Source organism: Podarcis liolepis (genome assembly GCF_965112155.1).
Source record: "Podarcis liolepis genome assembly, chromosome: 17".
Classification (NCBI taxonomy): domain Eukaryota; kingdom Metazoa; phylum Chordata; class Lepidosauria; order Squamata; family Lacertidae; genus Podarcis; species Podarcis liolepis.
Window position 1 is genome coordinate 11,670,871 of NC_139571.1, and position 13,020 is coordinate 11,683,890.

Sequence of the window (13,020 nt, forward strand, 5' to 3'; positions counted from 1 at the left end):
CAAAAGGGAGTTTGCTGGGCAACCTCAACAGCTGGCACGTGCCATTCTCACACAGGTTCATCATCAAAATGCCAGCCTGGTTTTTCTTAAATTTAATCTGGATCTGGGAATCCCTGAATGCTGTTCAGTGCCTCTTCTACACTAACTCCCCTATTCCAGTTGAAAACTGCATAATAAAGAGCACTTACTTTGAGGAAACTGAAGAAGTCTACCCCACCATCGTCAAACCAGGGCCTCCAGCTGTAGCGCTTGCTTCGTGCCAGTGGCATAGGGTCGCCGATTGGTCCTAGTCCATCGCAGTGATCGTACTCGGTGACTTGATAAGGATACCCTCCTAGGAAGTAGAACCTGTCATATACCTGCAAAGGAACACATGGCGTGTCAAGCAAAAGGATGTGAATTAAGTTGCTGAGGGTAGATGTGAAAGGATATATATCTGACGATTCTAAACCATCAGAGAATAAATCACAAGTTCTCATATATTTTCCAAAACTTACAACTGAATAACCAAATTCAGTTTCCAAAGTTACACCACGTAGATCTGGAGATAAGAAAGGAGAAGATCTCCAAACTCCTAGCAGCGGTAATGATGATGGGGTCGAAGGACAACAGGATGGGGAAACGCCAAACTCTGAATGTAATGAGGATACTGATGCAGTTTCAAAACTGGATATCAGGCGCTGGCAGGGACTGGGCAGAGGAGGAATGGTGGAGACCACCTCCCCACCTTGACCCTTCCAGGGAGGAGGAAGAGGAAGACAGTATAGATTTACAATAGTGGTTTGCAGGAGGTCACAACTCAGAGGCAGATGAGGGGGAAAGTTGGGAAATAATGGGAGAGGAGGAGGAGGAGGCAGAATCAGAGGGGCTGCTGGCTGACACGTTGTCACTAGAAAGCATTCTAGACCCTCCAACTCCCACAACCCGGCGAGCCTTAAAAGTAGGAGAGCAAAGAGCTCAAAGACAGAAGGCATGTAGCAGCACCCGTAGAAGTGATGCATGAGGAAGTAGGAGAGATGAGGGGTGGAAATTCACTTGGGACAAGGCAATTATCCAAGAGGCTGGGTTCTATAGCCTCTCTCTGTAAAGATTGAAATAAAAAAGGACAGTAAGAAACTTTTCCTTGTCTTTATACTTTCCTGGGCCAGCCAGCTGGGAGCCGCTGACAGCATCCCGACAGGCACTAGTAATGGCATTCCACTAGTAAGATTGTCCTACACTGCAAGGCAATGCAGCCTCATGAATCCTCTGATTGCAAAGAAATTCAGCAAATGCTCATTTATGGAGAAAGGCTGCCCAAGAAGAAATTGATGCACTACATCAAAATAATACACAGACACTTGTTTTCCAGCCATCTACAGGGGGGAAAGCAAGTGGGTGCAAGTGAGTTTTTTTCAAATTAAGCAAGAGAATGCACTAGCAAGTGATATGTTATTGCCCAGAAAGGACTTTGGGGAGAAAGACCGCCATGGCTAGGAAAATGCTCTTGGAAAACTTGAGAAAATTTCTCAAGAACGCCTTTCTCTGTGCTCCTCTCAAACGAACCTGATGCACAATTGCCCAGGAACTGGGGTGGAAAATTCAGCAGCTGTTTTCTTAAGAAGTTTATTCTCTCATCCTGTGAACAGTTCACCCTTTTATTATGAATGGCAATTATGTTAGTGAGTCTCTCTGTGTGTAACGGGAGTACATGTACAGTGCATAAGTGCCCAGCCCTGCCCATCATATCTCATTTTCATTCATTCTCGCTCTGCCTTACGGTTGTGTTGGTGAAGTCTCTGTCATTCCTGAGGAGCAAGACACTTTGGTCCACAGCCCGAATGGCACACAGTGACCCAGGTGTTGCCTTCAGTTCAAGGTTGATGCTTGTTCCGGGAAGCTCCTGCTGCTGAGATAACCCCAGGCTGACCTGCAGAAGTGAATGCTCAGAATCAGAAGTGCCAAAACAAAGCAGGGGGCATAAAACCATAGACAAGTATTTACCAAGCAGGCAATCATATTTTAGAATGGGCAACCCAGAAAACATCTGTCTGACTCAGTTGTGGCACTGGTGCTTGAAACTTTCTCTGACCTTTAAACATTGTGTTAACTATATGTATTTAATTTGTATATTATTTTAATTCTATGAGAGTTTAATTTCTTTTTCACAATTATCCTTTATATCTTTTTAGCTCTGTGTGTTTTATCTGTGTTGTTTTAATTTGTGTAAGCCACCTTGACTTCCAGTCTGGAAAAAGGGCATGATATAAATAAATAAATAAAGAAGAAGAAGAAGAAGAATATAACATTTACTAACAGATTAAGACTGGATAGACTATTTTACTGTTTACTCACATGGAAAAATGCACCTCAGGGAGGTCCCTGAAGTCAGATCTCCCTGCCCCCAATAAGCTCCCTTTAATAACTCTTAATTTTCTATAGTGCTACTTTAGGTTTGCCATATTCCCAAAAGTGAAAATCCGGACAAAGTTCCTGAGCTTTTCGAGGGGAACATCTCTCCCCCCCCCCTCATTAAGTTTTTAGGCTTTTTTTAATTTTTAAAGCTTTTTTATTTTTAATCACCCTACTTGCCATTCGTCCAAGATATCCCAGACATTTTGCCAATTTGGCAAAAGTCCGCCCGGACGCCATTTTCAGAACCCGATTCCCAGATGTGCCTGGGAAAATCTAGACGGATGGCAGCCCCAGCTACTTCCTTCCTCACGTGTGTGTGTGTGTGTGTGTGTGTGTGTGTGTATTAGTCCCAAATCATATTTCTTCCAATCATGATGGTAGCTCCTAACACCATTGCTCTTCCACTGTGGGGAATTGCAACTGACTTTCCACACAGCTGGGGCTACCGCACTTTGTGAGTCTCCACATCCTGCTATGTTCTGTCCACACCAGTGGATGTGACACACATGTGTGGGTGGGAGAGGGGAGGATATAAATCATCTGACCTGAGCACCACTTTTCAAAAACCTTACCCTGTCCTGCCTTTAAAAAAAAATTAAAATCAAGTTTCCATGTGCTTCAAGGCAGCGGTGTACTTGCAAAGGGGTACCTCGGATCTCCCCCCCCCCATTTTCTGGGTACGTGATTGGCTCATGAGAGCCACTTTCCTGTGGCGATCACACAGGGTCCCTGGATGTTTCACCGTCTATTGATCCCTGTGACACCACTTTCTTCCTCACTGCCACCACCCAGGCCCTATCTGGTACAATACTGAGTCCAGTCAGGGTTAAATTGGAACATAAACTTCTGTTTATTTACTGCAGTTTAACAAGCGTGTGGTTTCATAAACGGTATCAGTCAATTACTTTCATGGGGTGCCTATCCAGACCTATAACTTCCGTTTCCTTGTTAACAATTAGATAAAATTAAGGGTGAGGGTTTGCTGAACTAATATTTGAAATTGGAATGCAGAAAGGGGAGGTATGAGGAGGTCGGTGAAGTAAGTTTTAAGAAAATAAGGATTTGGAATTATACTTGTTGTTTTTCTTTTTGTTTGTTTGTGGTTGTTTGTATTATGGTGTTTGTTTATATAATTTGTGAAACTTTAATAAATATTTTATAAAAATATATATATATAACTTCTGTTTCCTGCTCTCACTCAATAAACCACCTCTCAGATATTTACTTGTCTTCCTAGCCCCTAACTGTTCCTGACTCAGCTTATTTCGCTACACTAACTCAACCTGCCCACAGACTCTATCCCAATTCACTCCCACTCCAACCAACCAACAAGCTCCCCCCTTCACCCCTTCCAGAGCTGGTTTTATAGTCTATCTGACTCCACCCCCTGGGTTCTGATTGGTTAAGCTGTTTAACTATTTCACCTCCAGCACTCTCATATGTTAACGTCACACCCAGATATTCCGGTTATTTCCCCCCAGTCATGTCTGATGACATTCAGTTCTGCTGCTTGCCATCCACACCAGTAAGTGGGTCTTGATGGAATGTACCTGGGCTGTGGCTTTTGTCCCTTCACACAAAGGAAAGCAGGAAATTGTAATGTCATAGGACACTCAGATCAGCTCTGCTATCAAAGAAGGGATTAAAAAACAGAGCTACCCTTTGTTTTTCATTAAAAAAATAATCCAGAGGTCTTGCACAAGAGTGCAGAAGTGATAAAGAGATCTTGTGCAAGACCTCAATATCAAGGGTGTGTGTGTGTGCCAGATGTATCGGCTGGGATTACTGCCTCTCAGATAATCTCTCATGTTTACGGTTTGCAGATCTTGAGAGAAAATCTCCTCTGAATCAGGTCCATGAATACAGGAAGCTGCCTTATAGTAAGTTACACCACTGGGTCTATCTGGTTCAGCACTGACTGGCAGTGGGCCTCCTGAGTTTTAAGGTAGTAGTCTCTCCTCACCTTAACTGGCGATTCCGGGAACTGAACCTTGGACATATTGAGTCCTTTGAGGCAGCCAATGGGAATAGTCCCCCCCTCCTTTTGTACTGGAGGCCACTGGAAGCAAAATGGCTCCTTTGTGCTCAGGTGAGGAGCAACTGGAAATAGGGGTGTGGTTTTAGAGGCTAACCACCAAAATGTCACCACACATGTGACAAACTCTCCACCCAAAATAAACACTAGCAAGCTTCCCCATCAGTAGTGACTAACAGATGCATAACAGGCTGTGGTGGAATCTAGACATATATTAAAAATGTTGTGAAAATGCTTTTTTAAAAAAAGTTTTGAAAAGTATATTGAATTTACCATAGCTCACCATCGCCATCTAGTGTCACATTTGTATAATGAACTTTTCAACACACTTAAAACGTTTTATTTGCAGCTCTTATTGGGTTTTCCTAGGACTGGTTCAAGCCATTTTACTGCCCGAGGAAGCAAATTGTGTCCCAAGTCAAGAAGATACATAGTACCTCCCACAAGCACCTCTTCCACTTCCCTGGCAGTAAAAAGACAGTAACAATATCTTAAATAACTAACAGCTTGCTGCCCTTTGCGTCAAGAGCCTCAACTCTGCTTCTGACTGTCCACACATCAGAGATATTGGACTTGGGGAAAAGGGGGCGGGGATATTTTCTATGGTCTAAAATACACAGGCAGTCTAGGGGAAACTCTCAAGGTCAACAATCTGATGATGACACCGTTTGGCTGTCTCATAAAAAGTGAGTGATAATTCCAGAGTAAACAACTCATCTGCAAAATATCTGCTAGGCTAGATGGAACGATTTCTGCTGTCTCTCTGATTCTGAATCCACTCAGGCATTTAACTCTAACACTCACCTTCTTGCCAGTACTCTGCCGCTAGGAACCATGGCCCTTGCAGCTCACCTGGTTTTTGAAGCACATGGACACTTCAAAGCTGACTTTGTCTGCAATGGCGCCTCCATCGTGGAAGAGAGAATAAACGACCAAGGATGGTTGTGGTGCAAAGTCGGAGGTGAAGGTCAAAAAAATGGAGAAGGTTCCTTGCAGACCTGAAAGAGGGTAGGAAGGTTTCTGAGTGGAGAATTCAGTCATCAGTATGACTCCTTAACCCACACCAAACCCCAGACTTTCCCTCCTTCACTCTTTTTTCTCTCCACTTACATTCCCAGGTATTGTCCCTATGATACTGTAGTCTAGCGGGGACACCATCTAAAAAGCCAAACTCTGCCAAAAAGTCACAGAAATCCACCAAACTCTATCACAAATGCTCCCTTCAAACCTCCCCCCCCCCTTTAAATTTTTATTTAGTTTAATAAAATAAAATAAATTTATTTAACATAAAAAGAGAATTCTGAAGAGTCTCCTGAACTTCCCTCCGCCCCTTTGTGGGTCCTTATATTAACATTTTCCTCCTGCATCTTGTCTATTTATCCAAATTTTAAAAATCTCCATTATACCTGAAATTCAACATTAAACTACAAGTATTATTGCAATCCTACAAAGAATAATTTTAATTGTTTACAATGGTTTTTAAAGTAAATTATATCTTTTCTTATTAAAATTTTGGTCTTCCAAACCTCCTTTCTGAAACTCCAACTCTCCACAGGCTTCAAAGGTTGGTGCAAAGACTAGTGGAATAGCAGTTGCAAAGGTTCCTGGGATTGCTAGCCATTTCCCCCACTCTTTTCGCACAATTTTTGAAGTTTTCCCATTATTTTCAGGCCATCCCCCCCCCCCGACTTAGCTCCTTTTTGCAGTTTAAATTGATTGATTTAACTATTTCCCAGTGCCACATGTATACCCAGTTGTGAGCGAGTCAAACTTGCAAAAGTGGGGAGGCATTTGACAGATAGACTTACCTTCACCATCGCTACCCACATTCTTTTGTCCATGCATAAGGATTTTCCCCTTTCCTGTCACCTGGGGAAGGAAGAGGCATATACAGAATGAAAACATCCAGAAAGGGACACTCTTAAGAGACATATTTCTCAGGCGGCAGATGTTTTGATGCCATAGACATTAGGGCACTAGTGTGGAAGCAGTAGAGGAAAGGACCTAAATGGCCTCGGCCCAGTGTACCTGAAGAAGCGTCTCCACCCCCATCGTTCAGCCCGGACACTGAGGTCCAGCTCTGAGGGCCTTCTGGCGGTTCCGTCATTGTGAGAAGTGAGGTTACAGGGAACCAAACAGAGGGCCTTCTTGGTGGTGGCACCCACCCTGTGGAACGCCCTCCCATCAGATGTCAAGGAAATAAACAACTATCTGACTTTTAGAAAACATCTGTAGGCAGCCCTGCTTAGGGGAGCTTTTAATGTTTGATGCTTTATCGGGTTTTTTAATATTCTGTTGGGAGCTGCCCAGAGTGGCTGGGGAAACCCATCAGATGGGCAGGGAATGAATGAATGAAAAGAAGAGGAAGAGGAAGAGGAAGAGGAAGAGGAAGAGGAAGAAGAAGAAGAAGAAGAAGAAGAAGAAGAAGAAGAAGAAGAAGAATTATATAACATTTAGGAAACTTCTGAAGGCAGCCCTGTATAGGGAAACTTTTTAAGGTTTAATGTTTTACTATGTTTTTATATATTCTGGAAGCCCCCCAGAGTGGCTGGGGCAACCCAGTCAGATGGGCAGGGTTCAAATTATTATTATTATTATTATTATTATTATTATTATTATTATTCTCCTGGAAAACACTCCAAGAATTGAACCAGGAAGGGTGAAAACTGAAGTCCTGTCCTCTCTCTTTGGCCAGCTAGTTTTGGCTTGTTGCTTTTTTGTCTTGCCAACCCTTCTGTCCTCAGCCAGGACGCTCACATAATAAGAGAAGGTGATTCCTTTCGCTTTGCCTTCTTCGCCTAGATCACTGTCCTTAATGCTGTAATCCACTTGAACCTCCTGCTCCTGATTGCAAGGCAGCACCCCTGGCACCCGCCGGACTTTCACAGAGCTCTTTGCCGTGGTGTAGTAAGGCTGTAGATAGAGGAAAGCGTTCTGGTGGTACTGATTGATTTTCCCTGGTTCATATACTGGATCCTCCAGATGGAGTCTTCCCTGGGAAAGAGATAAAGTTGCAGCCTTTGGTCAAACAACCAGTTAAAGTGACTGATCAAAAGAACTTTGACTACCGACAAAAAGACTCCCTAAGAAATCAGGAGACATGTGGAATCTTTAATTTTCATCTTAAAAATATTAAAAGTGTTAAAAGAGGCATTACCCTTCACTCTCATAATGAGGGAATACTTCTTCTCAAACTAAACATAACATTGATGGCATTATTATTATTATTATTATTATTATTAATAATAATAATAATAATAATAATAATAAATTTTTATTTATACCCCGCCCTCCCCAGCCAAGACGGGCTGTTAACACCAGGTATAAAAGCAATTGATTAAAATACAACTTAAAAACAACATTAAAGTACAACATTAAAATGCAGCCTCATTTCAGTAGAAACTCAAATCAAAAACAATCACGTTGTGTGTGAAAAAATAAATAAATTCTAGGTTTCCCTCCCCTATTATTATCAGGAGCACAGCACATGGGGAGGGGAGATTTAAGTGCTTCCCTCCCCATCCATGATCTCTAAATCCCTACCCCACACATTGATGCCAATGGAAGAGCCCCAAACGATAATTGTGGGGGGGGGGGGTGAATGGGGAGGGAAGGTTTAAACCTCCCCTCTCCATATGCTGCAATTGGACAACAATCTGAGGTAAGGGGGGTGTTGCTGGTCTTTAATTTAGAAAAATAAAAATCAAAATCAAAAATCAAATCACAACTTTATTGCTAACCATTTGGCATGTGAAGTTAAGACCTAAGATTAGGAGTGTATGTTGCAGCAAGCAGCACCTAAAGCCAAATTCAGTATGTATTTCTTTCTTCAAAATTATTTTTCTATTCATATGTAAATGTATACGGGTTATTTAATTGACTGATTGATTCAGGAGACAGCCGTAATTAGTTGCTTGCGTCCACTGCTATTTTTCTAGCAGCGGAACTCACTATGAACACCTCCCTCATTCTCTTCGAATGGGAAGCCCATCTGAGAGGTGCTGGAAGGGAGTTCTGATGCGTTCAGGCTGCAAAAAGCCCTGCTTGTGTCTATTAAATTAGCAGCTGTCTTGACTCAAGATATGTTTGATGCAACACTACCATCTGGTGGGAGAAGCAGAACTGATCCTGTATGAAAGAGGATACAGCCACTATCACACTTCAGGCCTAGAACACCTCTGTCCCAAAATGGCTCTGTAATGTATTGACAATGCAAGACCCATGTTGCACAGAGTGCTCCTTCACAGTATGTCTCCCATCTGCTTCCTCTTCCATAAAGCACCACAAGAGCGGCTTACAGGCAATTTAAGCCTAATATATAAAGACGATCAGCTCCTGTTCCTAGCTTCTCCTCCTTTCCCACCCAGTTCTTAGTGATTCCCTTCCTGCATCTGATCCCCTGCTAATATATCCAGAGTGGACTCTGCTCCACCTGCTCCACTTGTCTCATGTATGGCTGCTGAGGACTTGTGTCTTATTCTGCTTCCTTAAAGGGAAAGGGAAAGGGACCCCTGACCATTAGGTCCAGTCGTGGACGACTCTGGGGTTGCGGCGCTCATCTCACTTTTCCTGCTTGGCAGGGGGTTGGACTCGATGGCCCTTGTGGTCTCTTCCAACTCTATGATTCTATTGGTCGAGGGAGCCGGCGTACAGCTTCCAGGTCATGTGGAAACACCGTTTACCTTCCTGCCGGAGTGGTACCTATTTATCTACTTGTACTTCGTGCTTTTGAACTGCTAGGTTGGCAGGAGCTGGGACCAAGCAACGGGAGCTCACCCCGTTGTGGGGATTCAAACTGCCGACCTTCTGATCGGCAAGCCCTAGGCTCTGTGGTTTAACCCACAGTGCTACCTTACTGCTAGGCAAACTGGTCAGAGTTTTATGGTTTATATGGCCAACAATTTTGTTCAATCCAGAATCCAGTGGGTAGATCACTGCCAGTTTTTTTTATAGTGGGAGTAGATTGCAGTCTCTTGGAAGTTGAACAAGCCTGGTTTATAGAATGTTAATGAAAGTTTGATATCATTGCTTATTCTGTATTTTAAACCATACACATTTTGATTTGGGGGAGGGGTGGTCTATAGCAGAAAAGTGGCATAGAAATCATTTTTACCACCCTAACTGCATTACATTAATTATCCTCCAGATGTACTTTGTTCTCTGCTGATTAATAGGCAGCTGGAAGGAGAAGCTAGAAAAAAAGCCATTTGTCCATCAAACTTTACTATGTGTTATAGTCTAGGAGCTGGAGCAAATTCCAAGCATGGCTTTTCCATTCAAGTTTTCTCATGGAAACAAGGAAGTCTGGAGAGAATGTTTTTGGAGTCTTGTTCTGAAGCCATGCCTTTGCTTCTTGCTATGTGGTGTACACAGAATGCAGAGCAGTATTCTCACCTCCAGAGAGACCCCTTTCCCATTCCACGCTTCTGTGTCTAACGAAAACTCAGCTATGCCATTGCTGTCCGTAGTAAGCAGCATGTTGGTCTGGTTGTTATTTAAATTAATTACTAAGAACACATCGTGGTTCTTCATGATGGAGCCGTCTCTTTGCAGGGCTTTGAGCTGTGAGGAGAAAGAGGAAGAGAGCTGAGATTTACTTACATCACTGAAATTATCCACGGTTGCTTCTCAGCTGCCTCATGACATCTGTCATAGTCTTCAAGAAACATTTAGAAAACAAGTCCTCTATTAGAGGGTTTAGGTGATAGATCAGACGCAAAAGAAAGAGGACTTTCAGAGCAAAGAGAATCTTCCCAAAATGGGGGAGAAGATGGGGTTTCTCTCCAATATATAAAATTGTAATGATGTTGTCACACTGCAGTTTGCTTGGCCACAGACAGGTGGTTTTGCAAAGTCTAGTGTGGTGAGCTGCTGAGCTGCTAGGAGGGCGGATGGCACAGGTGTGGCAAGAAGAGATGAGAGATGGAGATGCAGAGGAGGGAACTGGAGGATGGATACACAGGCAGGGAAGTGACCCAGGACCACAGACCAGGCAAGATGAAGAAGTATGGTAAGTTCTGAGGCAGGTGAGATGTAAAGGGAGAGGTATGAAGGGTTGGCAAGGAATAAAGGGATGGCTGATTTCACCAGGTGTAAAGGGAGGGCAAGGAGGTTTGGCAGGAGAGTGTTTGTTTGAAATCATGTGGTCAATTGAGCTCATTTGTAATATTGCGCCAAAGAGTACTAGGAAGTTCTTGAAAATTATAGGAATTACCTTTCCCCTGAAGGGATAACCTTGATGGTAGTAATCATCTGTCTCCACAAAGTTCATAGCTCCAGCTTGATCAGACATATAGAATTGACGAGCAACATTTGCTTGTACTCCTGTAAAAAACAAACACAGAAAACCCTGCCTAGCAGTGTCGGATATTTTTGCAAAGTATAACACAGCATGCACACATCGTCCTGGGGGGAAAAATGAGCTCCAATATTAACCAGGATACTCTGCAATCCTAACTGATACAGACCAGAACTAGTCAATGATGGTGGATTATTCAACCATAGGTAGTAGAGACCTCAGAGTACTGGCACTCAGTAGATGCCAACGTATGGTTATTTTTTCCTCTTTTTAAAAAGGTTGGTTCGAAGCATTCTGTTGTGCAACCAAGAAACAGAAACTAAGACATGGCTTTGCAGATGACAGGGAGAAAGAACACTTCTTGTCAATAGCCCTATTCCTGAAGGAGCGTCTCCATCCCCATCGTTCAGCCCGGACACTGAGATCCAGCGCCGAGGGCCTTCTGGCGGTTCCCTCATTGCGAGAAGTAAGGTTACAGGGAACCAGGTAGAGGGCCTTCTCGGTAGTGGCGCCTGCCCTGTGGAACGTCCTCCCAGCAGATGTCAAAGCAATAAACAACTATTTTACTTTTAAAAGTCATCTGAAGGCAGCCCTCTTTAGGGAAGTTTTTAATGTTTGAAGCTGTACTGTTTTTAATATTCAGTTGGAAGCCGCCCAGAGTGGCTGGGGAAACCCAGCCAGATGAGCGGGGTATAAATAATAAATTATTATTTATTATTATTATTATTATTATTATTATTATTATTATTATTATTATTCAGGCATAAGTTCTCTGTGTTGAATCAACACGAGGGTGGGGGAAGGGAGAGAGCAGGGACAAGCTTGATAACTCCACCCCCTGTTGCCATTTCCTGCTCCATGGGTTGGAGGGCAACCATTTGCCCGACGAGGAGCCTGCTCTACATAAGGAGGCTCACTGTGCAACATAGCAGGACCTTTTCAACGCATAAGACAAATGCCCAAGTTGGGCCAGCAACTCATTGTTGGCACCCTATTGTCTCAATAGTCACGGGTGAAGTAAACCACGGCGTTAGCAGTACCAAAGTGACATCTCTGGGGCAGTGTGTATGGAGGTCCTGGGCTGCCCAGACAACAAGACTGCCCTCTCGGTCTTGCTGTTGTGGTGCAAAGTGTAATAATAAAGTTTAAGGTCTTATATATATAATAAATGTTCATAAATGTACCAACCAAGCGCCTACATAGATCAGCACAGGAAGACCGACCTGAAACCATTTTGACTCCCAAACTGACCAAATGTTTTCTCTGCAAGGAGGGAGGGGATGAGGGAACCTTCCCATTGTCTCAGGAATTGGGAAAGCACCATCTCAACGGAATGGCCAGACTACCAGGAAAGGCAATCAGATAAGGCATTATCAGATAACCTGACAGACAGGAAAAACAACAGCATTCAAATTTCTGTTGTAGACCACCTTTTCTGTGATGTAGGTATGATGTTTGTGGGGGGTGGTCTTGGGTTACACCCCTGCTGTGATGTAGGTATGATGTATGGAGGGGTGGTCTTGAGCTCCAGGGCAGGGAATTTAAAATGTCTATATAAGAGCGGGCACACCTGGGTTCTAGGTCCTCTTTTCCTGCATGTGAGGTGAGCACCCTGTTGCAACAATTCAATAAAGATCAGGCTTACTAGCTGCTTTACTTCTCAATATTCTCTGGTTGGCCTGTTATTTTCTCCTACCAACAGGGAACCCACGTAAGGACTCTATACGGGCTCTTGGATACCCCATAAGGGAAAAAGGGCAGATTTTGTTTACAACAAAAGGAAATCAGAGCAATACGTTTGGCACCAGCTTGGCTTCAGGAGTTGCCAGAAGGAGGTGTACAAGGTACCATCTGACCGCCTTAGGGACTCCACTCCAGATTTGTGTGGGGTTTACTCCTTAGCCTTTTCTTCTCCTGAAGTTGAGTGGTGTACATGGCCCTGTGGCTTCACCTCCACAGATAACCATGCCTTCCTTTAATCGCGTTCTCGCTCTCTTTTGGCTGAGGATGTTCCCCAAATCGCAAGCAGATTTGAAAGGAGACCATTTCCTTTGCTCAGTCTCTCACCTGCACTCCAACACACACAGCCCTCGCTCCTCATATCCTTGCAAACACCAGAGCTTACCTGTTCCAGCTTCTTCCAAGGAGGCCTCCACATCTATGCTGTGGCTGTATTCGTAGCTCGAAGGTCTGAACTGTGACAATTCCACAACAGCAGAGAAGCAGCCAGTCCTGTCAGTCTGAAATAAACAGACAGTGAAGGTAGCTTCGGGAATGAACACACATTCATGGA

At 43.6% G+C, this 13,020-nt stretch overlaps 1 protein-coding gene across 1 annotated transcript in view; it reads right to left on the reverse strand.

The window, feature by feature from the left end:
• The window catches only part of A2ML1 (alpha-2-macroglobulin like 1), a 52,993-nt gene that overhangs the window by 29,752 nt on the left and 10,221 nt on the right, over positions 1 to 13,020 (reverse strand). The window contains 8 exon segments of the mRNA XM_083483292.1: positions 189 to 359; positions 1,760 to 1,909; positions 5,282 to 5,427; positions 6,238 to 6,298; positions 7,187 to 7,423; positions 9,824 to 9,991; positions 10,644 to 10,753; positions 12,853 to 12,967. Coding sequence (XP_083339418.1) covers positions 189 to 359; positions 1,760 to 1,909; positions 5,282 to 5,427; positions 6,238 to 6,298; positions 7,187 to 7,423; positions 9,824 to 9,991; positions 10,644 to 10,753; positions 12,853 to 12,967 — 1,158 coding nt within the window.